The sequence below is a fragment of the Cnephaeus nilssonii genome (assembly GCF_951640355.1).
Source record: "Cnephaeus nilssonii genome assembly, chromosome: 2".
Taxonomy (NCBI): Eukaryota; Metazoa; Chordata; class Mammalia; order Chiroptera; family Vespertilionidae; genus Cnephaeus; species Cnephaeus nilssonii.
This window is the reverse complement of record NC_137073.1, coordinates 69,413,543-69,438,400: the sequence shown is the minus strand read 5'-3', so window position 1 is coordinate 69,438,400 and position 24,858 is coordinate 69,413,543. Positions and strand designations below refer to the sequence as shown.

Below are 24,858 nucleotides of genomic sequence, written 5' to 3'. Positions count from 1 at the left end.
TAACACTTGATGGGTCACTCACAGTAGTAATACAAGGATGATCTAAATAAGATAATGAGTAATTCTTTTCTATTGAGGAATATTGTTATATGATTGTGTCTAATAATATATAAATCAATCATAAATGTGAGATATTCAGAATTTTCAGTGCAGACATTTTTATTAATTTCTAATGAGTGATGGCTGATTAGGAAGACGAAAATTAGAAAATTTTAAGACTTTCAGCATTTAAGCATTGGGAAGTTAAGGCCCCAGAGCATATAATAATAAAAATGTTATACACTATTATATACACATTCCTTGTGTTTTTCACACATCTTTTTTTCATTCATGCAGAACATCTGTTAACCTAAAAAAACTACATGTTTTCACATTTTAGGTAGTTTATCATATATTTTTAAAATAAAGGTGTTCTGGGTTTTTGGGACATAAAATAACACAAAGAAGAAACACAAATTAATTACTCATTGTATTTCCTACATTGTTTTGCCTTTTCTCCATAAACTTATTGAGAATGATGTTTCATAGCATCTGTGCTAGGATGTTATCTGTCACTAAATATGAGTCATAAGAGCAATCAACCCCCAAATTGTTGAGTTTTATGGACTTTGTGCTTCATATTTACTTGTTTGTGGTTTAAAGAAGATTTAAAAAATCCAAACACCACCTAAGAAATGTAAAGGCTTCATTGGCCAAAATTAACCATGTATTTCACATTGCTAATCTTTAATATTATAGACTATAAAATAACACACCAAAAAATTTCCTTTGCAACTTTAAAATCAATCCGTGAAGAAAGACAACTAGTTTTATATTGCTGTCTCCAAATAAACCAAGTGACTTCTTAAATTTAATAAGCTCCTTAACATACAATGGCCTCTGATTGTTCCTATAGCTAGTCTGTCATTTAGGTTATCTTTTATTTCTACCATGTAGCTAGTTACTTGATTCTTCAATTGTAATTATTTAATTTACTAACCCTCTCCAACCCATAAACCCACTTCCTATTCCTCTCTTCCTCTCCTGCTCTTAAATCCTCCTTTATGCTAGGTTCAGGAACAATCATCTTTAGGTAGGCAGGACACTTGTAGTTCATGTTAAACATGACAATGGAAAGACAGTCCTGTCTATTAGCCTCTGAAGTTGCACCCAGTTTTTTGCCTTGTTTCTGACCCCAAGCCCCACTTCACAACTGATTCTGATAAGAGTCTCCATCATGTTGCTCTCTGTGCACCTTAACAACTGTCACTCTGCTCACTGGTGACAATAAGCTACTTTGCAAATTTAAATTTGTTCAATGTGGTTATCCTTTCCCAATCCAGCAGGCAGATCTAGAACTGCAAACAACTTTCACTTTGCTGTATCAATTCTATACTGGAATATTTCCTGAGATTGTGGCCTTGTTGCTCAGAGACCTTGGCAAAATTTACAGAGATCCCATTTTATTTTTGGCAGGAGCATGAATTACCAATGCTAAATGAGGACTTATAGGATTTCCTTGAGTTTTGTAATTGGTATACTATATATATTATGAAAATAACTAACCTCTTTATTTACATTGTTTCAATAAATATATTGTCTCTGCATCAGTTAGCAGACTTCCATTCAGTCTTAAAGAACACCATTTTTTAAATATTTAGTTCTATGTAGTTTTTATGGCACTAAAAATGGAATCATGACATTAACTATTATTATCTCCCTCTCTCCACTCCTGGGCAGATTTACAGTTGTAAGTATATGAAACACAGAGTTTATTCTTGTATTATTATTTAGTAGTTATTGTATTATTTTCCCTACAAACAATTATAAACCTACTTTTGCCCTACCCTACAATTTAAAATTAAAAAGGGTCAGCTCATCATTAAATTTTACATTATGTCAAAATAGCAACCTTCTCAGGTGATATCTGGAGTTTGAAAATACCACCACATTTATGTAAATATAGGCAATTTCGCATTCTTCACACCAGCCATATCCTAGTCAGGTCCCATAATATTGAATTACAACAAGGAAAAAAGCAGATAAAATTCTAAATAACTGTGATACCAGATGGTGGTTATTTAAATAAGACTGTCCTTATTTTTAGAACACAAACTATATCCTCATCTTTTTAACTTAGTTCTAATTAATTCACTCACCAAATACCTCAGTAAGCACTCTACTGTGGCTACATATAAATCTCCATCATGTAAGGGCACAACTCACTTGCTATTTTTGAAGTTGAGTGTTTTGTGCAGTCAAGTAGTTACTGCAAATTGCTTTCAGAAAAGCAGCTACTTTCCTTCCCTCCCTGCCTTATGTAAAGCAGTAACAGGGCTGTGAGTGCATGAAACTCCTGATCTCCATGCGAGACGAAGAGAATCTCTCTTTGCTCCTGCAGCTCACAAACTGGGGGCTGCTCCACCTGGCGAGGCTAATTCACCCCTTTCGTTTTCCTCCTGCTAGCATCCTCCTCAGGGGTTGCCACTGAAGATTCCATCTGTTTCCCTCCAGAGGGCTTCTGCAGGTTTTACATTTCTGAGCCAGGTCAAACTTCAAAAGAAGAGCCTGGCTATTGACTACTGGGCCCATGTCTCCTTCCTTCTGCCTCAACTGATGAGCTGGACTTTCCAGGCTTTAAATATTCAAATTTAATTTCAGCTAATGGAGGGTGCCAGCTTCAGCAAGAACGAAGGATGCCCTGTAGTTACTGTCAAATTTGAATATACCCTCCAATACACATGATGGAAGCTTTATTAATGAGAATTGTTACTTGCTGCTTGTTTTTTTCACATTAATGTTGAGAAAACTAAGGAAGTCTCGAAGGACCAGGAACTCTGTTTTCCCATTGGAGAGTCATGGACTTTTATGAAATGGACATAACCTATGCTGTACTCCTTTCCCAGAGTTGTCTTATCAGATGGTACACTGGGTAGGTTATGTATTGAGTCTTCAAAATAAGCTGACTTGAACACAAAGTTCTTCCACCTGTCTTGAGCTCCTCCTCAGATTGGGAGTTCTTGGAGGCACGGTGTCATGCTGAGATCCTTTTCCCCATACATCTGGCAGTAACTGCCTGCTGAACACATGAGTGAATGAATAAGCTGTGTTCCTAACTCGTTAAACCTATTATTAAAATTTAAAATGTGTTGAAAACTAATACGTGTTTACCTACTAGTGTTCATAAGAGAATTGATAAGCTTATTAAAATCTAAACTTAACTTTGGAGACATTGATTCCTACTGACTTCTATTGGCCAAAGTTCTAATGAATTAGAATATTCCATTTTGACTTGGAAAAATTCAAAATTAACACTTAGTTTTAAAAACTTACTTTTGACTTTGGTGTCAATTAGAGTCATCTTTTTCAGTTATTTATTATTCACATTAGCTGGGGCCTCTGTAAACATCTAGGTCCCTAGCTCATCCCCAGAGCAGAGGCAGGGCCCAGAAATCTTTATTTCTATATAAACTCTCTCACCAGTGTTATGATCAGATGTTTTTGGTAACAACTAAATTAGAGAGTTCACCAAGGTATTGTAGACTGTACTTGATGAATATGTGTCATTAATCTTTAAGGTCGAACAAAATCTTATTGGAAATGGGGTTTTGGATTTTCTTTTATAGAGAATCCAGAGTAAAGCTGCAATGTTTTTGACTTATGCTTTTAAAAATCCTGGATAATTTTTTAGGGAGAGAGACAAAATAGAATATTAGAAGCTTCATTTACCCCCCAAAGATGAAAGCTCCCAAAATGTGAATTCAGGTTTACTTAAACACTATGATATTATGACTAACATACTGGCTGAAAAATCCATCTTAATTTGTAATGTTTTCATATAAGTACTATTCCTGAAATTTATTATTGTTTTTACTTTGGCTTATAACCTTAAAAATTAAATACTGAAAGTGTCTGTGAAATTTTGCAATTTTCCTGCTAACTGCAGTAAAAAACAGCTCCAAAAGTATAAAACAAATGTCACTTTCATGAGAGCAAAGGAACATTTGACTTTCAAATAAAAAAAAATGTATCTGAGTCCATGTTGTAGAGAAATATAAATGTTGGTTAAATGTTAGAAAATACATATTGTAGACTAGAAAAAGCAAGAATGAAGGGACTGTGATGAGACTGTTATCACATGCTCAATTATAAAAGGTTTAATGTAGAATTTTGTAAAAAGATAGAATACTGAAGTTAACTATAATTTTTATAAATGCTCTGAGAGGGTAGTGAAAAAGTGAATCTAAATGAAAAGAACAAAGCATCTATTTTTTTTTCAATTGACTATTGGTGTGCAAATACACACACACACATACGTCTATATATATATATACATACATATATTTAGACACTCATATGCACATATATAATTTTCCTTGGCATTGCTTTCCTGAGGCTTAGTCAGCTATGACTAATGAAAAACAGAAAAGGCATTCATACATTTTGAAAAGTTAATTTACGCCACTTACAGTAAATCTAAAATATTGCTATTATGTTAATATTGTTTTGCTGAAATAATAAATCTTATTTCTGGATCTACATTAGATTCCATATACATACTCCAAAAATATATTAGAGCCAGCAGTCTAAAACAACAACAACAACAACAACAACAAATAGAAAGGCACAAATAAAGGAATTAGAAAACTCTGTAAATATTTCCTTTTGAAATGTGCATCAATAAAACATTTCACAGGCACATATTTTCCCCTGAAACATTCAGTTCACTTATTATATTTATTAGGACAAAAGCTTGTAGTTAAATTTGCACTTGTAAAGAATAAGGATGTTTTTCCCTTACGGAAAGTAACCACTGGAAACAAGACATAAATAATACTAAGAGTCAACAGGAGTTGGCTTGTTGAAGTTTAGAAAAATTAATTGCTAAGTTGTGTAGGGCCTCTCTAAAGAAAATGAGCACATCTATAAAGGATATATGAAATTATAAGTAAAATACCTAGTACTAATAGTAATGAAAACAAGAAAGCAAAATAGTAATTTGAATATATAAAAGATATCTATACATATAAAAGCCAAGCAACTGGAACACTAGAATGACCAGTCACTATGACATGCACTGTGGCCAGCCAACCTGCCTGATCAGGGGGTGGCCCCTTCTTCCAGCTGGCTTTGGCTAGATCAGGGGCGGGGCCAGCCAGCCAACCTCCCTTGGCCCCTCTGCCCACCAGCCTGGCCCAATCGGCCCCCATCAGGGCGGGCCAGCTGGACCCTACCTGTGCACAAATTCATGCACCGGGCCACTAGTATGTGTGTATACACACACACACACACACACACACACACTGAGTGGCCACATTATTATGATCTCTGAATGCATAATAATCTGGCCACTCAGTGTATATCCTATATAATAAAAGGCTAATATGCAAATTGTCCCCTCAACCAGGAGTTCGACCAGCAGGCAGGCTGGCCAATTGCCCATGTCCCCTCCCCCTGGCCAGGCTGGCCGGACCCCACCCATGCACAAATTCATGCACTGGGCCTCACACACACACACACACACACACACACACACACTGAGTGGCCAGATTATTATGCGTTCAGAGATCATAATCATATGGCCACTCAGTATATATATATATATATATATATATATATATATATATATATACACATAAATATATATATTCACAATTGTTCAAAAAACTTATGCAATACATTTTCTCATTTATTTTATAAAATTCCTTTCTCTGTGGGAATGGAGCTGTTTATGTCCTGAGGTTTCTTCTTATACATAATGTATTTCTTTATTATAATAGTAAGTGCTGTGTTTTTTTTGTATAGTTTATTGGTGTTAATTTTGTCAGTAATACATAGTAAACTTACCTAAGTCTTTTCTTCATTATATTGAATTAGTTATAATATTATAAACAAACTGGCAAAATTTGATTTCAAAACTACAAGTTACATTAGCTGAGTTTAGCTAATTGTCCTGTTTATAATATTGAAGTGGTTTAATATTTCAGAAATTTTGACATTGGATAGATAACACTGTAACATTGTCTCATATGAGAATTCTGGCTTACACCCTTTTCACTGACTGTGCCAATACACACTCATAATTTTCTGACTTGCCTAATGGGAGCATATTTGTTTTTTAAAATAAGACTTATTTTGGAAATGTCAAAATCAAAATCATGTGTTATAATAAATGCAGCTCCTAAGTACATGAACTTACAATTATAATCTATTTTACTTATGCTTATGGAGGTAAGTTTCTGAGGCTCTATATTAATTTGAAGGTAGGATTGATAAGTTTAAAATGTATACAATCACTAAAACAAAACAAAAAGTTATAGAAAATAAGTCAACAAAGAAAACATTAAAGATTCAATTAATCCAAAAGAAGGCAGGAAAATAGAAAGAAATGAAGAAAACATGTGACAAGTAGAAAATAAACAGCAAGATGATGGATGTGAACTCAATTACATCAATACTCATTTCAAATATAAATACTCTAGTAAAAAGCAGAGAAAGTTGGATTTAAAAAAGGAGACCTAGCTATATGCTGCGCAGAAGAAATGCATTTCCAATACAAAGTACAATTAGGCTAAAAGTAAAAGGACGGGAAAAACATATACCAACATATCACTAATCAAAAGAAAGCTGAAGTACCTCTATCAATACCCATAAAGTAGATTTCAGAGTAAAACATTATCAGGATAAAGAAGGGCATTTTCTAATGATAAAGGAGTTATTTGAGCAAGAGGACATTATGATTCTAACTTCTCATGCATCTTTTAACAGAGCTTCAAAATACATCAAGCAAACACTGATATAACTGCAAGGAGACATTCTCAATTATAGTTGGAGATTTTCACATTGTTCTCTCCGTAATTGAGAGTACAAGTAGATACAAAAATCAGTAAAGATCTAGAACACTTGAACAACACTATTTAGTAACTTGGCCAACATAGCACAAAAGTTTTACATACATTTCAGACTAAGATAATGAAGTAAAATGTGTTGATATGAAATTTTCTAGTCTATTAAGGAAAAAAATTTAAATTATTCACATATAATCATTAAATCACATGCTTCATGTAAATGAAAACAAAGAAGTATTTCACCACTACAGTGGTTTCACCATATTTTTCTTTACACCTCTTCCCAAATCATCCTATATAATGATTTCACTATTATAAATGTGCTTTCTATTTATTATAATTGTGCTTTTTAGACATGGGTTATGAATGAAAATACTTATCTACTTTAAAATTAATTTCAAGAGTTGTATACTTTAGGAAGTTTATAAATCTTCACCTTATGGAACATAAATATTTTCTATGCATCAGACTGCCTACTGTAAAATGTGAAAGAAAGGAACTGAAATCATTACTTGCAATAAATGATGGCAGATATTTGTCTACAGCTCAAAAAAAAAATTTGAACAGAGTTTTACAAAATACCCAATATTAATTAAATCTAAGATACTGCTAATTATAAAACATGGCATTATTTTATGTTCTAGAAAATAGTAAGTGCTGACAATCAAATTGTGACATTGCAAGATACAAGAGTTTCTTAGATGGTAAAATGTGTGTGTGCTCTGAGATATTCACTGAATGTATCAAGAAGCTAAATGAGTTTGCTCTAAGATGTTAAAAGGTAAATAGATGTGGCTAAACTAAAACATGGTCCTCTAAAACAAATTTTGTGTGAACTGAATTCAGACTCTGTTGACTCGCTTAAAAAGCCATTGCGGGATTAGAATTTCTAGAAAAATTTATAAGTTTTCTGCCAGAACATCTGAAGAAAAAAGATATTCTCAACTCTCTATCCTACCTTATAATAGAGTAATATGCAAATTGACCATACATTTGCTACACCCACAAGCCACGCCCACCAGCCAATCAGAGCACGTATGCAAATAAACCCAATCAAGATGGCTACAGCCACAGAGAGCAAGGTTTCCCAGGCAACAGAGGAAGCCAAGCTTTCCACCTGCCCTTGCCTGGCCTAAGCCTCCACTCAAGCTACAAAGTTTCAATTACAGAAGGTAAACAAATTGAAACAGAAATGGCGGCAGCTACAGAGCTGGAATGAGCAGGCCAGGGTTGTCCCCGGCAACAGAGGAAGCAAAGCTTCTGCAGCCCTGGCTGGCCTAGGCCTCCACTCTAGGCTACAAAGTTTCAATTATAGAAGGTGAATTAACCCCAGCAGAAATGGCTGCTGGCCACGGAGCAAGCAGGAAGCTTGGCTTCGCTTCAGGATACAAAGTTTCAATTGTAGAAGGTAAATAAATTCTAGATACCAGGGCCTCTGCTTGAGTTGCCAGGGGGCATGGCTGGTCTGCAAACCACCACAGGCCCCTTGCTCAGGCTGCCCCATGCCCCAAGGGAACCCCCATCCTGATCCGGGACACCCTTCAGGGCAAACTAGCTGGCCCCCACCCGTGCACCAGGCCTCTATCCTATCTAATAAAAGAGTAATATGCAGATTGATCATCACTCCAACACACAATATGGATGCCCCCATGTGGTCAAAGATGCTGCCCCATGTGGACACAAGATGGCTGGCACAAGATGGCCAGCAGGGGAGGGCAGTTGGGAGGCACCAGACCTGCAAGGGAGGGCAGTTGGGGGTGACAAGCCAGCAGGGGAGGGCAGTTAGGGGTGACCAGACCGGCAGAGGAGGGAAGTTGAGGGCAAACAGGCTGGCAGAGGAGCAGTTAGGCATCAATCAGGCTGGCAGGGGAGTGTTTAGGGGGTGATCAGGCTGGCAGGCAGAAGCGGTTAGGGGCAATCAGGAAGGCAGGCAGGTGAGCAGTTGGGAGCCAGCAGTCCTGGATTGTGAGAGGGGTCCCAGATTGGAGAGGGTGCAGGCTAGACTGAGGGACACCCCACTTCCGTGCACGAATTTTGTGCACCGGGCCTCTAGTTGACTAATAACACAATAGCAGGAAGAACTATTTTATAAAATGAAAAAAATATCATTATTAACTCAGAAATACTTAATGTGTATAAAATTGTTGTATATGTTCACCCAGATCCTTAAACAAAGATATTTTGTTTCTGTTGATGTTCTCAGAAAGCTAAGGTTATTGGGCAAAAAGACTCCAAGCAATGAATTAATTTCATTAGTTAAGCTGAGGACATATTTTAATATTTGACCCAACTAATTATTGATATTACCTCAGAGCATGTCCATTCTCTATGGTCCATAAAAATCCCGACCAGTAGATACCAGAAAAAGTTGCTCAAAATGGTAACAACTTTTAGAAAAACAATTAGAAATTATATGGTATAGAATTGTATGATGCATTACTATATATCTGTCATTGTAATATTAAAATAAATTATACAGGTCAAAAATTAAACAAATATATGAGTCAAAACTCAATTTAGGAAGTTGAGCTGAGGAATGTCCTATATTTTAATTTTGATGAACTAGTACAAGAGTTGAAATTTGTGTATTTCTAAAATTCCAAATTGTTAAAATAATAAAATACAAAAATTAAAAAATATTTTAGTTAATGTTTGAATTATATTTTTCCAAAGAACATTTTTCTAATACCAGTAATGTATTTTAATAATAAAAATAATAGCATCATGTGTTGGAACAATATTTACATGTGCCTTATGATAAATTAGCTAAGTTTCTATTAGGTTTATAAAATATAAGATGAATCTTACTTAGTTGGATATTAGGTAATTGATAATATAGAAATTGTTATTAGTAAAATAATTTGTTTTCCTGCACCATTACCATATTTGACTATAAACTCCTTTACAGTGCTATTCTTTAAAGCTTTTTATCTCATATACATTTTTCAATGCATGTGGCCATTATTTTCATTACATATATATAAGCAGTTCATTCAATCAAACTTGGATACAATTTGATCCTCCACCTCAGCATATTATAAACCACATGGATGTCTTACCTTATCTTTTCTTTGTTTTTCATCTTGGTACACAGTCCAGTGCTCTCCGTCATTGCTGTAAGCCAGTTTGTAGGAGCCTACGAACTGTACATGACCAAAATCTTTAGCTCCTTGTGTAATGATGCCAGTCACTTTGGTAGGGACAAGAAGATCTACCTAAAAAAAGAAAAACACATAATTTAAATGCCACAATAGAGTCTATTATACATTTGCAAGTCTCTTTAACTCAGGAGATTAAGAAACATATATGCTAAAGGCAAAATTCCATTGATTATATGTAATTTGAAAGTAATGACTAAGTTTATTAATGGCTTGTAATTTGGATTTTGCCACTGGGGTAAACAGTTTAAAACTTGAACAACCACTTTGACCATTTTAAAATAAAAAGATGGTCATTTCAGCATACCAATCAATTTTATATTAAACTGATTCATCCAGCTGTGCAGTTTTGTGTAACTGAGACAGTTTCGAACTGGAAAGCTTGACCTTCTTGAGACTGGTCATTATCTCCCAGATATTGTATTATAATTCAATTTCCTTACTTTACTGGTCAATTCATAATAATAAAGTTGTTGCTATGCACACATCAGAAACAAAAAGTGTTGCCCTCGCCTGTTTGGCTCAGTGGATATAGCATCAGCCTGTTGACTGAAGGGTCCCAGGTTTGATTCTGGTCAAGGGCACATGCTCAGGTTTCAGGCTCGATCCCCAGTAGGGGGCATGCAGGAGGCAGCCGATCAATGATTCTCTCTCATCATTGATGTTTCTATCTCTCTCTCCCTCTCCCTTCCTCTCTGAAATCAATAAAAATAAAAAAAAGAAACAAAAATTGTCTTAGATGTTTCAAAATTAAACATTAAATAAAAATTCAATCCTGTTTCCATGAATTTTAATCAGTTCATTAATATATAAAAAATTAATAGTAATCATTATCTAATGAAAATCCTCTTTCAGAAAACTACAATCCTGAAAATATTGAGTAGAAAGTCGAGTATTGTTCAAAGATGAAGGATGATTAAAATATACATCCATGACTTGTGGAATCTGTGTTTATATGTGTTTGTTCCTGCAAAATATATACTTAAAGGACAAATATATACTTAAATACCCATGGTGGTTTAGTAAGCATTAAATTTATCAAATTGAAATACAAAAGATAGGGATAATTTTTATCAAAGGATACATAACATTGAATAATTTAGTATTCTCCCTCTTCATTTCCTAATTCATGCATCTTTTCTTACATCATGTGATGCTCATTAAATAAAAAGGAACAATTTGTTTCCATGTGGACAATTTTTATAAGACCTTTACTTTTTGTTCCTTAATATTTCTTGATCTATGACTTCCTTTCTTCTCTTACAATAGCCACCTACTTCCTCCTACTTCCTATGACTAAGTGCCCTGTTACATCCTTGATCTTATCATCTTTAACTGTCATGATCCCATGTGTGACCTTGGTTGCTTTCAACCACTATGTCCTTTTGTTTCTATTTCAGATTCTCCATCCTGAGATGTTCATAGCCACAAATAGACAGTCATGGGTCAGATAAAGGTCATGAATGAGAAGAGAGGGCTAGGAGAATGCATTGAATAGAGCATATTTAATGACATAGATGCTCATCAAATAAAAATATGAACAAAGTTCCCAATGTTTCACAGCTTAGAAATATTTCCTTTAAAAATCATATAAACTTTTATTTACTTTTTAAGACATTCTTTAATTAAAAACACGATACTCAAATTGAGCATTAATCCTTTATTAAAAAATACTTTAGAAAGTCTAACAAAAACTACAAAATACTGTGCTTCTGTTTTTGCTATTTTCCAAGCATGTATTATACCATCTAAAAACCTTGTGCATCCAGTAGCAATGCAGGGTGGCAAAACTGTGGTACCCTGGGAAGGAAACTGTTGTTGCTCACACTATACTAAGTGCTTTCTTGTATGTGTTTATTGAGCCCCCTCAACAACCCTGTACGATTGGGTAGTCTCTTCACTTTAGGGATGAGGGAATAGATGTCTAACATAATTTTAGTCAAAGATAAACGGTGAGTAAAGGAAGGATCCCAGATTCAAATCCATGTCTTTCCCATTCAAAGTTCCGCTATTCATAGAGATTCTCAGCCGATGATTTTTTTCCCATTCTCTGTGACTATTTCAGGAATTTCTGAGGCATCACAAAGCTTTCTCACCACACTCATCAAATTTACAGCAACTCTAAGCCCTAGACAAAAACAATCCTGGCTTTACAATACTGGGATAGCAGCCCTGTTTTCTAACACGAATTTCCTCTCTGTTATTCAGCTGTTGGGGCTTAAAAATATGGATTGCTTTTGTTGTCCTAATTCCAAATCTAATTGCGCTGAGACATGTAGACATAGCTGCTGGTCTTCACAGTGTTCTTGATGCTGCTAACACTCAATAAATGGAAACATTCTCTCTCTCTCTCTCTCTCTCTCTCTCTCTCTGTGCTCTGAGTCACTGCCATCAAGGCTATAAACACACAGGAACTCAAACTGCCTCCAAGAATATGTACACCTCCAGGGCGAGATTCCTCATTTCCTAAACTTCCTATATAGTCGTTAGCTAACGTGACGCAATGAGGAGGCTTATAGCATCCCTTTTTCTGTGGTGTTTCTTGAAGTCAGCTGGGCTTCCTGCTGGGTGGAGATGTTTTCTCCTGCAGTTGTATGTCTTGGCTCTTTCTAACAGATAGGGTTTTCTCCTGCTCAACTGCTCCCCTTCTCCAGTTTTTTTTTTTTTTTAATTTAGAAATGTTTTTCTTTTTCAGTTAAGTCAACTTCTTGACTTAAATAGTCAGCAATCTGTTTCAAGCTGGATTTCGTCCTAAAATTTGTTACCTTAAACTTAGAATATCAGGCTTAAGCAAACCCCTTTTCACCATAAAAATAATCAGCATCCCACACTCATCATGAGGTCACTGCAATAGGGCATATTCAGATCTCACCCTGAGACAGGCTCGTGCACATATCACCCTCATGCTCAGCATGCAGGAGGATCCCAGGAAAGCCCTTTCCTCTGGACCACTGCTTACCCCAAGCCCAGGACCACTCTGCACTCTTGCAGATCTTCTGAGTTAAAGTTGTTCTGCAAACGTGTTGGACAAAGTACCTTCTGCTGTTTCAAACCCTCACCTCTCAAGGTTTGGCTCAAGTAGAGCAGGTTATTTAGGGCTCTGACCTGGCACCTGGGTAGACTTTTGGCTTTGGTGCACTGCACTTCCTCTCCGGGTCTGTATTACTAGTAAATATGCCTTGTAAGTAATGGTCCCTCAATAAAGGTTTTGCTGGATTAGAGAGAGTACTGCTTCCTAAGCATGTTCCGTGGACAAGAATCAACCCATGGCTAAAAGTGCCACAATGTAGCATGGCAGAAAATGCTAATGGCCTTGCTCTTGTTTCTCTACCCAGGATAATATCACTGGTCAAGGAAACACAATGTCATGGTGGTAACAACCAATTTTTAGTGTGAAGGCAACTCATTAAAATTGTCTCTGGTCTTCAGGAATGTGACTGTGAGAGGCAGCATACTAGTATTATAGTGGAGCAGTGGTCTGCCTTCCCAATCTGCTCTGCCCTTACTAGCTATCTGCCCTTGGGCAGGTTACCTTACCTCTCTGCATCTCAATTTCTTCATCTGAAAATATTATCTATGAATAGTCCATAGGATTTACTAGTATGTGGATTAGATGAGTTAATATGTATTAAGTGTGTAAAATAATATATAGAATATAGTCAGAGCAATATAAGGCTTTGATAACAAACAGCAAATAAATCTGAGGAAAGAATCTAGTATGAGTTTTTGAACAACTTATTAGAAGCATAAATATAGAAATAGAAAAACTGGGTGGCCAGATTGTCCTAAGAGCAACTTCTAGATTGTAGTATATTTTGGTCACCTTCTCAGGATATATAAAAAGACAGTTGTTTTATTTTTACTTAAAGTGGAGAAAATTTGAATCAACTGAAATTCCCATTCATGGATAAAATGCTTAACTAAACATAATATAATTAATTGTATGGAATGTTGCGCATCCCCACTTGAATATTGATTATATTATAATAGGGAATGGTTCCAAAATAATAGTAGAAGAGAAAATTAGATTATAAATTATAGTGATTTTTTTCTTTTAATTGTAAATGTGGAAAAATGAGAGAATAAATATATAGGGAGGCTTAGATGATATATGAGTATTGCAAGAGGATTATGTAGGAATATAACTTTTTTATTGTAAAATGTCCTGTAATATCCTAGCAAAACATATTTGTAGAGTCTAACTTAGAAAAACAGTGTAGAATAACTAAGAGCATTTGTTTGAAAAAGGTCAAGATAAGCTACATTTCAAATATCTGCATAACACCCTGACAGATGGCTCCCTGGAAGAAGATAGGAAAGACTAGGAAAGGCATGATTTTCATAGAGTGTTTTTAAAGGGGTGATGAAAATGAAAAGTGCTACAGATAAATAAGTGTGCAGAGAAGTGAACAAAAAGGCCAAAGAGATTTATCACAGAAATATGCCAGTCAACTGCATCTAAAATGCTCTAGTTTTTGCTTTTATGTTGTATCAATTATTTTGGATTATATATTTGATAACTTCATGGAGATTTGCAAGATTAACTCATTAAATAGGAATAACTTTGAATCTAATATGATAATATAGTATTTAAGATAGAATTATGGGTAAAATGTTTAGGTAACATTTTGGTTTAAACAAAGAATTTTCATCTCAACATTACATAAAACAATTGTATATAATCCTAGCTACTTTAAGGCACATAATTAATTGTATTTAGCATTTGAACAATATTGTTAGTTATCGGTGTTGGTTATACTTTCAGTCCATATTTGCAGGCCTACTAGTTAATGTCATCAATTTATTATGAACTATTTTTCAACCCCTTATCCAATATGCTTTTGTAACTCCAAGGTTATGGGTTCAGAACCTTAAAATATTATATGAGGCTGGATAAATCCACTTATTCTAACACTCATCATTGCATTCCTCCCTTAAAAGAGTTTTAAATTCCAATAATATTTTTAAACTTTTAATATAGCAATTGCTTTTACCCTATGGAATTTTAAAACTATGACCACTTTTACAAAAGAAAAAAGATACCATAAAATAACCTTTCAAAGGATAGAGGGAATTTACAGTTTTACTGATGTTTTGTAATGTGGCTTTTACATATGAAACCATTATAACATGGGTATAGTATCATAAACGAGCTTTCCAAGCCCAGGTGATCACCCAGGAGTGTGTTTTTTTAGGACACCTGGCATATTGTAGACATTCCAAATATCCAGGCATCATCTGCCCTCAATTCAAAAGTGAGATTATTCTGTACTTAACAATTACCTGCAATTATAACATGAACAGTGCCATATGTCAACTGAGCTGCTTATTGTCAGTTCATGACTATTAACTTTTCTAAAGTTCACTTATGCAAGTAGTTCAACTGCATATTTTAACTAAGATTGGGAGATAGCATAATAATTATTAATATTTCATATTTTTATAATAATATTTATCATTATAAAAGTAATATATGCTATGAAAAATACTAAGAAGTACTAAGACAAAATATTTTAAAAATCTCTACCTCACTAGCAAATATAATCAATGTTTTTTACTCCCCCATAAACATGGATTTTTTTTTTTTCAGACAAACTTGTTGAACTTGGCATTTGAACAATTTTGGTTACCAGGTATTGGTTGCATTTTTAGTCCATATTTGTAGGTTAATTGGTTTATTCTCCTTTTTTGTAATATTTCACTGGTAATTCTCTATATCAATAAACTACTTTTAAGATATTTTTGTTCTAACAAGCTATTTTAAGGATTTACCAGAATCATTTATTTATTGTAAAACATTTACTTTGCCCTGTACCCTTAATTTATTTTCCTTTAAATCAATAGTTTCATGAAATACTAGTCCTTTCATTTGGTCACCTATCTCATTTACATAAGACAAATTAATGGAATTAAGGTTATTTGGTCAAAGGATACGAAAAATAGATTCATTATGGAAACATAAATGTAATAAACATTCATTGTGGAAATTTCAGGTGATGCAAAGAGATATAAGAAATCCAGATAAAATAACCTATACTTCTGTTACCCAGAGTTAATTCTTATTGACATCTTGATATTCATATTAGACATCTGCTCTTCCTGTATGTGTTCATACAAGAAATTCACAATATAATATAGTTTTGTAATTAGTGTTTTTTCATTTACTGTATGTTATATATAAGGCCCAGTGCATGAAAATTCATGCACTGGAGGGGGGCCCTCAGCCCGGCCTGCCCCCTCTCATCGTCCAGGAGCCCTCAGGGGTGGGAGGTGACTTGGCGATCAGGGGAAGGCTATGCCCCATCACACCTCTGCTGCTGCCATTGCTGGCAGCGCAAACCTCAGCTGGCCCTGGTTACCTGAGCCTCGGGTGGCCCTGGCAGCTGGGCAGCCGCCATCTGAGGCTTGCCTGTGCTTTGTGCCGGCTCTGGGTGGCTGGGGGGCTGAGGGGACTGGGGGACTCTGGAGGCAGGCACGCGGGGTGGGCCCAGTCTTGCTGCGGGTATGCCACCCCCAGCGGAGCTGAGGGGACTGGGCGCCGCCATCTTGTGGCTGTGGGTGCCACCATCTTTGAGGGCGTGACAGTCAATTAGCATATTCCCTCCTTATTGGCTCTGGGCACTGCCATCTTTGAGGGCAGGGCAGTCAATTAGCATAATCCCTCCTTATTGGCTCTGGGTGCTGCCATCTTTGAGGGTGGGGCAGTCAATTAGCATATTCCCTCCTTATTGGCTGTGGGTGCTGCCATCTTTACGATGGTGTGAGGGCCAATTAGCATATTCCCTCTTTATTAGATAGGATAATAACTTGTAATGGTTGTGAAATATTCTCTATTATAGATACATGTATACATAGGAATATTACTTAACCAGTATACAATGGATATTTTTTTCATTTGTTTCCAATTCTTTTTCATCAGTAAAAATCTGGAATGAACATAACTTTGCTCATTGGTGCAACTGTTTCCTTAAAGGTATGAAGAACCTGCCATTTTAAAATGATATATGTTGTTTCACATGTCTCCAGAAAGATTATACACTTCTATTGGCAGTATATGAACATTTTTTTCTCTACATATTCACCATTCTTATGTTTTATAAAATTCTACATTTTTGACAATTTGAAAAATGAAATATTTTACATTTAGAATATAAATTATAATTGAAATTTACATATTTCTAATTTTTCACTCTCACTAGTAGATGAGTCTCTTTAATATATTTTATCCATTACCTATTAGATTAGATATTTTTTCTTTTTTTTTTTTTTTAGACTACTTATATAGCATAAATACTGGCTTCTGATATATTTGTTGCTTTTTTCCCCAAATTACAGTCATTAATTTTATGTTTACACTCAAGTTTTTAAATTTTCTATATTCAAATCTATTAATCACTTCCTCAGTGATTGTGTATTTGTGTATGCCTAAAAGGAACACAATTAGATCAGTTAAAATTATTTATATGTTCTATAATTTCCTCTGGGTTTTCTAAATTTCTTTCTTCGTTCCTTCCTCTTCCTCCCTCCTTCTACATCTAAACCACCTTCACTTTATGTCCATATGTCATGTGATATAAAGTTAATACTTAATTTTTTTATTAGAATGTAATTTACTCAACATTTTGTTGAATAAAATGTTCCATTTTGTCCCCCTTCTACCTTGGCTGATAGTTACAAAGTTTGCTCTTTATTCTTTTTTTTTTCTGTCTTTATTCTTAAAATTATTATTACTACTCATCATTGTCATCACCAACAGATACTAGAATACCAGAATCTTTTGTTTTTTTAATTCTTTATTGTTTAAAGTATTACATATGAATCCTTTTTCCCCCATTGACCTCTCCCCACTCGTTCCCAACACCTCCCCTCCAGCACATGCTCTTGTCCCCCCTACTGACTGTGTCCATGGGTTATGCTTATATGCATGCATACAAGTCCTTTGGTTGATCTCTCACCACCACCACCCCCATCGGGCACCACAAGCGTGCATGCGTGTGCACACACACACACACACACACACACACACACCTGCCTTCCCCCTGAGGTTGGATGGTCTGTTCGATGCTTCTCTGTTTCTCGATCTATTTTAGTTCATCAGTTTATGTTGTTCATTATATTCCACATATGAGTGAGATCTTGGTGAGAGTCTCTTTTATTCCTTTTGGTAAAGTGGGCCCATTCAAGCTGTGGACTCGTTCTGGGAGAAACAGGTGTGCTCAAAAGGTTTTCTTGTTTTATATTTTAAAATATTGCTTCTGCTTCTTTTGGCATCTCTCATGTCCAGGTCAATTACCCAAACACCAGCTCTTCTGATTTTTCCTATTCATAATATTTCTCACTCATTTTTTGTTTTTAACTATTCTCCTTTGCATTCTTAGAGTTTTGCATTTGTCCTTAATATTGTAGATTTTATTTTTGAAAATGCAATTTCTACTGTTAATCTTTAAAATTTCTTTGAAATACATTATTCTTAAAGATAGCTTCCTCATCATCTCAAATTTAGCTCAATTCATAGATAAACTATCTTTATATACATTACTAGTGGTCCAGTGCACGAAATTCATGCACGGGGTAGGGGGTTCCCTCAGCCCAGCCTGCACCCTCTCCAATCGGGGACCCCTTGGGGAATGTCCGACTGCCCTGTGGGATCAGGACTAAACCAGTAGTCAGACATTCCTCTTGTAATCGGGGATTGCTGGCTCCTAACCTCTCACCTGCCTGCCTTCCTGATCACCCATAACTGCCTCTGCCTGCCTGCCTGATTGCCCCTAACTGCCCTCCCCTGCTGGCCTGATCTTGCTCCCAACTGCTCTCCCCTGCTGGCCTGATCTCGCCTCCAACTGCCTCTGCCTGCCTGATCACCTCTAATTGCTCGCCCCTGCCAGCCTGATCTCACCCCCAATGGCCCTCCCCTGCCAGCCTGATCTCGCCCCCAATGGCCTTCCCCTGCTGGCCTGATCTTGCCCCCAACTGCCGTCCCCTGCTGGCCTGATCTCACCCCCAACTGCTCTCCCCTGCTGGCCTGATCGCCCCTACCTGCCTCTTCCTGCCTGCCCACTCTTAACTGCCCTGCACTGATGGCTTGATCTCGCCCCCAACTGCCCTCCCCTGCCGGCCAATTTGGTTCTGATTGGTCGGTTTCTATGCCAGTCAGCATCAAAAGCTCTGCCTCCTAGGCAGCCATTGGTTCCTTGCACTTCACACAGATTTGGTTCTGATTGGTCAGTTTCTATGCCAGTCAGCATCTCCAGGCCTATATCTAGGCCTGATTAGAGAGGCGGGGCTGATCAGCAGCCCCCACAGAGGCCCAGAGAGAAACAGAGGTGCAGCTGCTGGCGAAGTCTGGAGAGAAAGAGAGAGACAATGGCTGATCAAAAGCTGCCACACAGGCTGCAGATCAGACACTGCCTCTCTCTTTGGGCCTCTCTCCAGGCCTGATCCACAGCCCCCTCAGCAGTCAGTGCTGGGTCGCTGCACCCGCACCGGCGGCAGTCAGGACTGACTTCCGGTGTTCGGTCGAGCCTTTGTTCGGTCTTTATGGAACCTGTATTTTTATATATATGTATATATATAGATAGTAAGTTGTTTCTGTAGACAGTTTTCCATTTTTATAGTTTTTATTCATACCTTTAGAATGTCTGATTTTTGTTATGCTGCATATTTAAATATAAGCCCCACATCATCTCGTTTTCTTTCCCTTTACTTGAACAGAGAGAGAACAGTCCAGGTGTTTGCCAGCACACTAGTCATAAGGGTTCCCCTTTGTCTCTTACAATCTATTAGGCAGTTGTGAGAATTTCCTTTCTGACCTTCAGCTATCAACACTGCCTCCAGCGTTGTTAGTAAGGCTCAGTAGACATTTAGGTGCCACAGCTTAGCTAGTCTGAAGGATGAGCGTCTCCCACTCTTCCTATGTTTTTCCTCTTAACATAGGAAGGATAACTTATTTTCTTAAAAATAGAGAATCCAAAGTATTCTCTTGTCATGTGTAAAATCATAGAGATAGGCAACTTGGTTTTCATTGTTCACCATGCACCTGGCATATACAAGCTGTTTCAATAAACACATACAGTACTTAGTGAATCAATGATCTAACATATAGGCAAAATATATTCTATTCTACTCTGCCAGGTCTGTATTATGGAGAAATGGGTGGGCTGGGACTCTGGGAGGTAGAGTATTGGTCACAGCACACAGTTTCTGTTTGGAGTGAAGTGACTATCGGGTCCCCTAGGCCACAGGGCAGTCTCTGTGTCTTGGCTACCACTGTTCTGCTTCAGAGGTTGGAATCCTCACCCGGCAGTTATAGGGGACTCTGTCTAGATAGCTTGGACAGTCATCGTCTGACATATGTTTGAATACATACTTCATGGACAATGGGAAGGAATCAAAGGCTGCAGCAGTCACGACTTAGAAGCTGAATGTGGTAAAATGAGGTAAGCTCAGCATAGGAACACTTAAAATCAGGTTTTCTTTCTAGGCTGCAGAGGAACTTTCCAACTGTAGTTCTCAGGAAACATTTGAGAAAATAAACCAGGTTTCATTAAAGCTCTATGTGCGAAATAGTTCTAAATGTAAGTCTATATCTCAAGATATTTTCATTACATCTCGAATATGTTTAAATGATTGAAACAACCAAATGTATAAACACATTCTGAGTTAATAAATTAAGATTCTAAAGACTGAATCTATTGCCTGGCATTGATTAATTCACTTAAATTATGACATATAAAGGGAAAATAATTTGATTTTCTGTTCTTTTCTTAATGAACAGATCTTTGTAATATTCTGTATAAATCCAGTTTGTTAATTGGTTTGAAAAATTATTTTCAAACATTATAGTTAAAATTAACTAAATTTGACATCAAGCTAACATATAAGCTCTTACCCAATTTATCCAAATTCTATTTTAGAAAGAGTAAAATATGTTTGGAAAAAAATCTTTACAACTTAGAAAATTCTTAAGGAAAAGAATGGTACTATTCTTTTTAATTCATTGAAAGTGACTTTCTGCTGAACTCATAAAAAATAAGATCACCTTGGGAGAGCAGAATTAACATACCTTTTATATACCTTTTGGGTGTGATTTTTGATTTGGTTGGGAACTTTAACATATTTCATGAATAAGAATTCAGAGCAGTGGCTAATTGAATTAGTCTGAAATTGATAGGGTCATTATTAATTGGATAATGGAGACATAATACAAGTATTAGATCAAATAGCATAGTGATATCTAGTAAACATTATTAAATATTTTAATTATAGCAGTACCAAAGCCCAAATGAAGTAGAAAACAAAGAAAATTACTGGTAAAAGATTTGTATGTAACTTAGAAAAGAATGACACAACTATAAGTAGAAATTGAAATAGTTTGTTATTTAGTGTTTTTTTTTTCATAGCACAGCGAGAGGACAACCTAGGTAAAAATTATGTCAGAATCTTTTATAAAGCTAAAGAGTCACTGAACCAGTAATCAAACTTGCATGTATTCCAATACTCAGATTTCGGTTGACTATTCACTTGAAAAGCTGTTTGAATATATATCTTTGACAGCTACTCTACTTAGTATAATTTTACCAAGGACATTTGTATTTTGTACACCATTATATATTTTAAAGTCTGACATGTACAAACATAACACATCTATACACAAATATGTGTGCCAATATGTATATTTGCATAAATCTTCTTGTTCTGTGACAAATAATAAAAATCATGAGGACTCTGAAAATAAAACATCCACAGAGCAAAGTACACTGCCATAATGGCAAATCACACTGCATATTTTAAATATTAAGAGACCCTTGAAAAATAGGAAAGTTGACAGGATACACAATGCAATTTTATGCACCGTGCTTGCCGAAAAGAACTGCACATTTTATGTTTATATAAAACGTTGCCATTCTCACAATTTGTAAATCATCTATAGAGTCCTATACATCATTTAGTTTCATTAGCCCAAGTAAACATTAGTTCTAGATTTTCCAGTCTGACCTGGATATGTGTACACTTTGTGGTGATTGATTTTTAGGCTAAAACAACAACAAAGAAACAAGATGCAGAGAAACCTAGATGTCACTTTTTTCTCTTCGTTTTTACAAAAGGAAGTGGAAAGGGCCATAGTCCCATAGCCTCTGAGGAATCAGGCATGAGGTACCGACTTCCAATGGCTTTGGGAAATTGTCAATGTCAATAGTTGAAAAACAGCCCATGTCAGCATGTTGTTCAGAAGTGATTGGAGGGGAGAGCAGGGGAGATGGCCCAGCAGAAAAAGAAATAAATACCTTTGGATTACAGAGTTAAGAACCATTGACACAAAGTGGAATGCCCCAAAGGGTGACTTAAAAAAATATTTTGTCCAAAGCACAGAATAATATATATATATATATATATATATATATATATATATATATATATATATGATAAAAAGAATAGAAATTATTGCCATTCAAATGCATGGTAACACTGTCAGCATTTTATTTGCAGAAGGAAAGTCAGGTCAGGCTCAGATGGATCTAGAAGGGCTGTCTAGTTCATCAGTACTTCAGTCACTTCAAATTATGTGTCAGCTGAGAGAGCATCATTAAAGGCCATGGTTATAGATTTCCTCACTGAATATCCATAAAATCAGCATGTTTTATTTATTTATATTAATTTATTTATGGTATAAAAACCTTATCTATATTCTTCCACTGTTATTGATGCTAATTTCCACTTGTTTTGTTCCCAAGTGGAAATAAGGATCAGCTGTTGTATATAGGAAACTCCAATCTCATCAAGCTTCTCCTTTAGGTGTCAATATTTATTTACATTTAATTTCCTCAATATAATGTCCAAGTTCATTTGAGCTTATTAAGTGGCAGAATATAAAATGGGTGCTGGTTGCTGATAAAATCTGAATACTACCTAATGAACATATTTTAATTAAGTTCCACAGTACAATGTGGCCTTTATAATAATAAAAGGGTAATATGCTAATTAGACCGGATGTCATTCCAGATGTCCTTCTGGACGAAGCCGGGGCTGAAGGGAAGCCCAGGTCCTGGGTGCCTGCCATCAGCCAGAGGGAAGCAAACCCGGGTTCCAGGTGCCAGAGGGAAGCCTGTGCCAGCAGCTGGGGGAAGGAAGGACTACTCTTGCATGAATTTCATGCATTGGGCCTCTAGTATATCTATAATAGAGCTGAAAGTAGGAATATAGCTATAAGTTATAATGCTATGGTTTGCTTATACAATATATAACTTTCATAATGTAATGTTCTTCTTGATTTCATGTGAAAAATAAAGATGTTCATTCTTTCCTTCTTTGGAGAAGTGACTATATTGAAGGAACTTTTGTATATATGTTTGTGTCAGAACATGGGCTATTTCTGTGTGCAATCAGCTCTAAACAATCTCATATTTTAAAAGTCTCATTCTTAAACTCTAAAACTATCCATGCACTATATTTCCAATTACTGTAAAATAGATCATAAACCATAGTTTTAAATTAGGTATGGAATTAATAAATTCCTCGGAACAAACTCATTATATTAAGCTTGTTATTATTTTTTTGCATATGTATTGAAGATCTTAAACACTCCCTAAGTTAGAGCTCACTTCATTGAAGAACCTCTTATAGATTTATTTTATCTTGTTCTTTATTTTATGTTTTTCCATCACCATTTATCCCTCCTATACCTTCTTCCACCACCACCACCTCTTGCTTTAGCAATCACCACTATTGTCCAGAATTTAAATAAATTTCATGAGACACCCCTCCATGGACGAACATCTTTGCAATAACTGTCTTTGATAGCCCATCTGGAACTTGAGACACAAAGCTGCTGATATTTTAAATATAATTTGCAAAAATGGAAGTGACACAAACAGAACTTAAGGATCCTGGTAGCAACTGTATTTTAATAAAGTTCAAATACTGATTTAAAGAGAAATCATGTAGAAATTATTAGGTAGAATGACAATAAAAATATAACTTCAGAAATTTCTTTACAATGAAACTGTTGTCATCACAATTAGCTAACTAATATTTATAATAGAAGGAAAGCAAAGAGGAAGTCAGACAATATAAGCATGGTCATCTGGGCAGCTGCACCAGGAAGCTGTGACTTCACACTCCCCACGGAACCACCAGTCCATTCCCTGTCGATCACTGGGGAAGAAATCAAAGGGGGAAATGGACACATGCACAGTGAAGTTAGCATGACATGGGAAAGGTGCTTGCCTGTCAGTCTAACCCGTGTAAAAGATAATTGGCTAGAGGGGCAGAGCTACTGCAAGCGCAGGAAATCCCGAAGGGTTAGTTGGTTAAATTCCCAGTTATAATCCCTAAAGAATTAGCTCTCTCTTGTATGCTCTTGTATTCCTGTTTCTCACTTGCTCCACGACCTGCACTTGCCCATGCACTAGACTGCCATGTGGACCCCACATGCAATGACCTGCAGCTGGGAAGACAAGCTAACCTAGCCAGATGCTGGACTGGACTGTGGAGTCCAGTATGGAGTGGGAACTCTGGGCGGTGACTTTAATTCTGGTACTGCAGAAGACAAGATTGGACTTTTTTCATGGCAGGACTGAAAGAGATGGGACCTTGGAGACCCACACAAATAAATATCATTCCTTCTCCCCTGCAAGTCTCATAAAATTCCTTTTCTTGTGACATTGCAAGAATTCTACTTCTACCAGTAACAAGGGGGGGGGGGGGGGGGAAGGGGAAGGAACATATGTAATACATTCAACAATAAAGGTTTATAAAAAAAAAGATACCTACTTTTCTCCATGAACACACATTCAAACCTGTAAAGAATTTTTGTGAGTTTATTTGAGCCAAACGGTTGACAATTGACAGAAAGCAGAATCTCAATGCACTGAGAC

At 36.2% G+C, this 24,858-nt stretch overlaps 1 protein-coding gene across 2 annotated transcripts in view; it reads right to left on the bottom strand.

Moving 5' to 3' along the window:
- EDIL3 (EGF like repeats and discoidin domains 3) overlaps positions 1–24,858 on the bottom strand; it is a 385,163-nt gene that overhangs the window by 16,650 nt on the left and 343,655 nt on the right. For both annotated transcript variants that reach the window (XM_079785021.1, XM_079785022.1), the window contains one exon: positions 9,887–10,042. In XM_079785021.1, the coding sequence (XP_079641147.1) occupies positions 9,887–10,042 (156 nt within the window). The remainder of the gene's footprint in view (positions 1–9,886; positions 10,043–24,858) is intronic.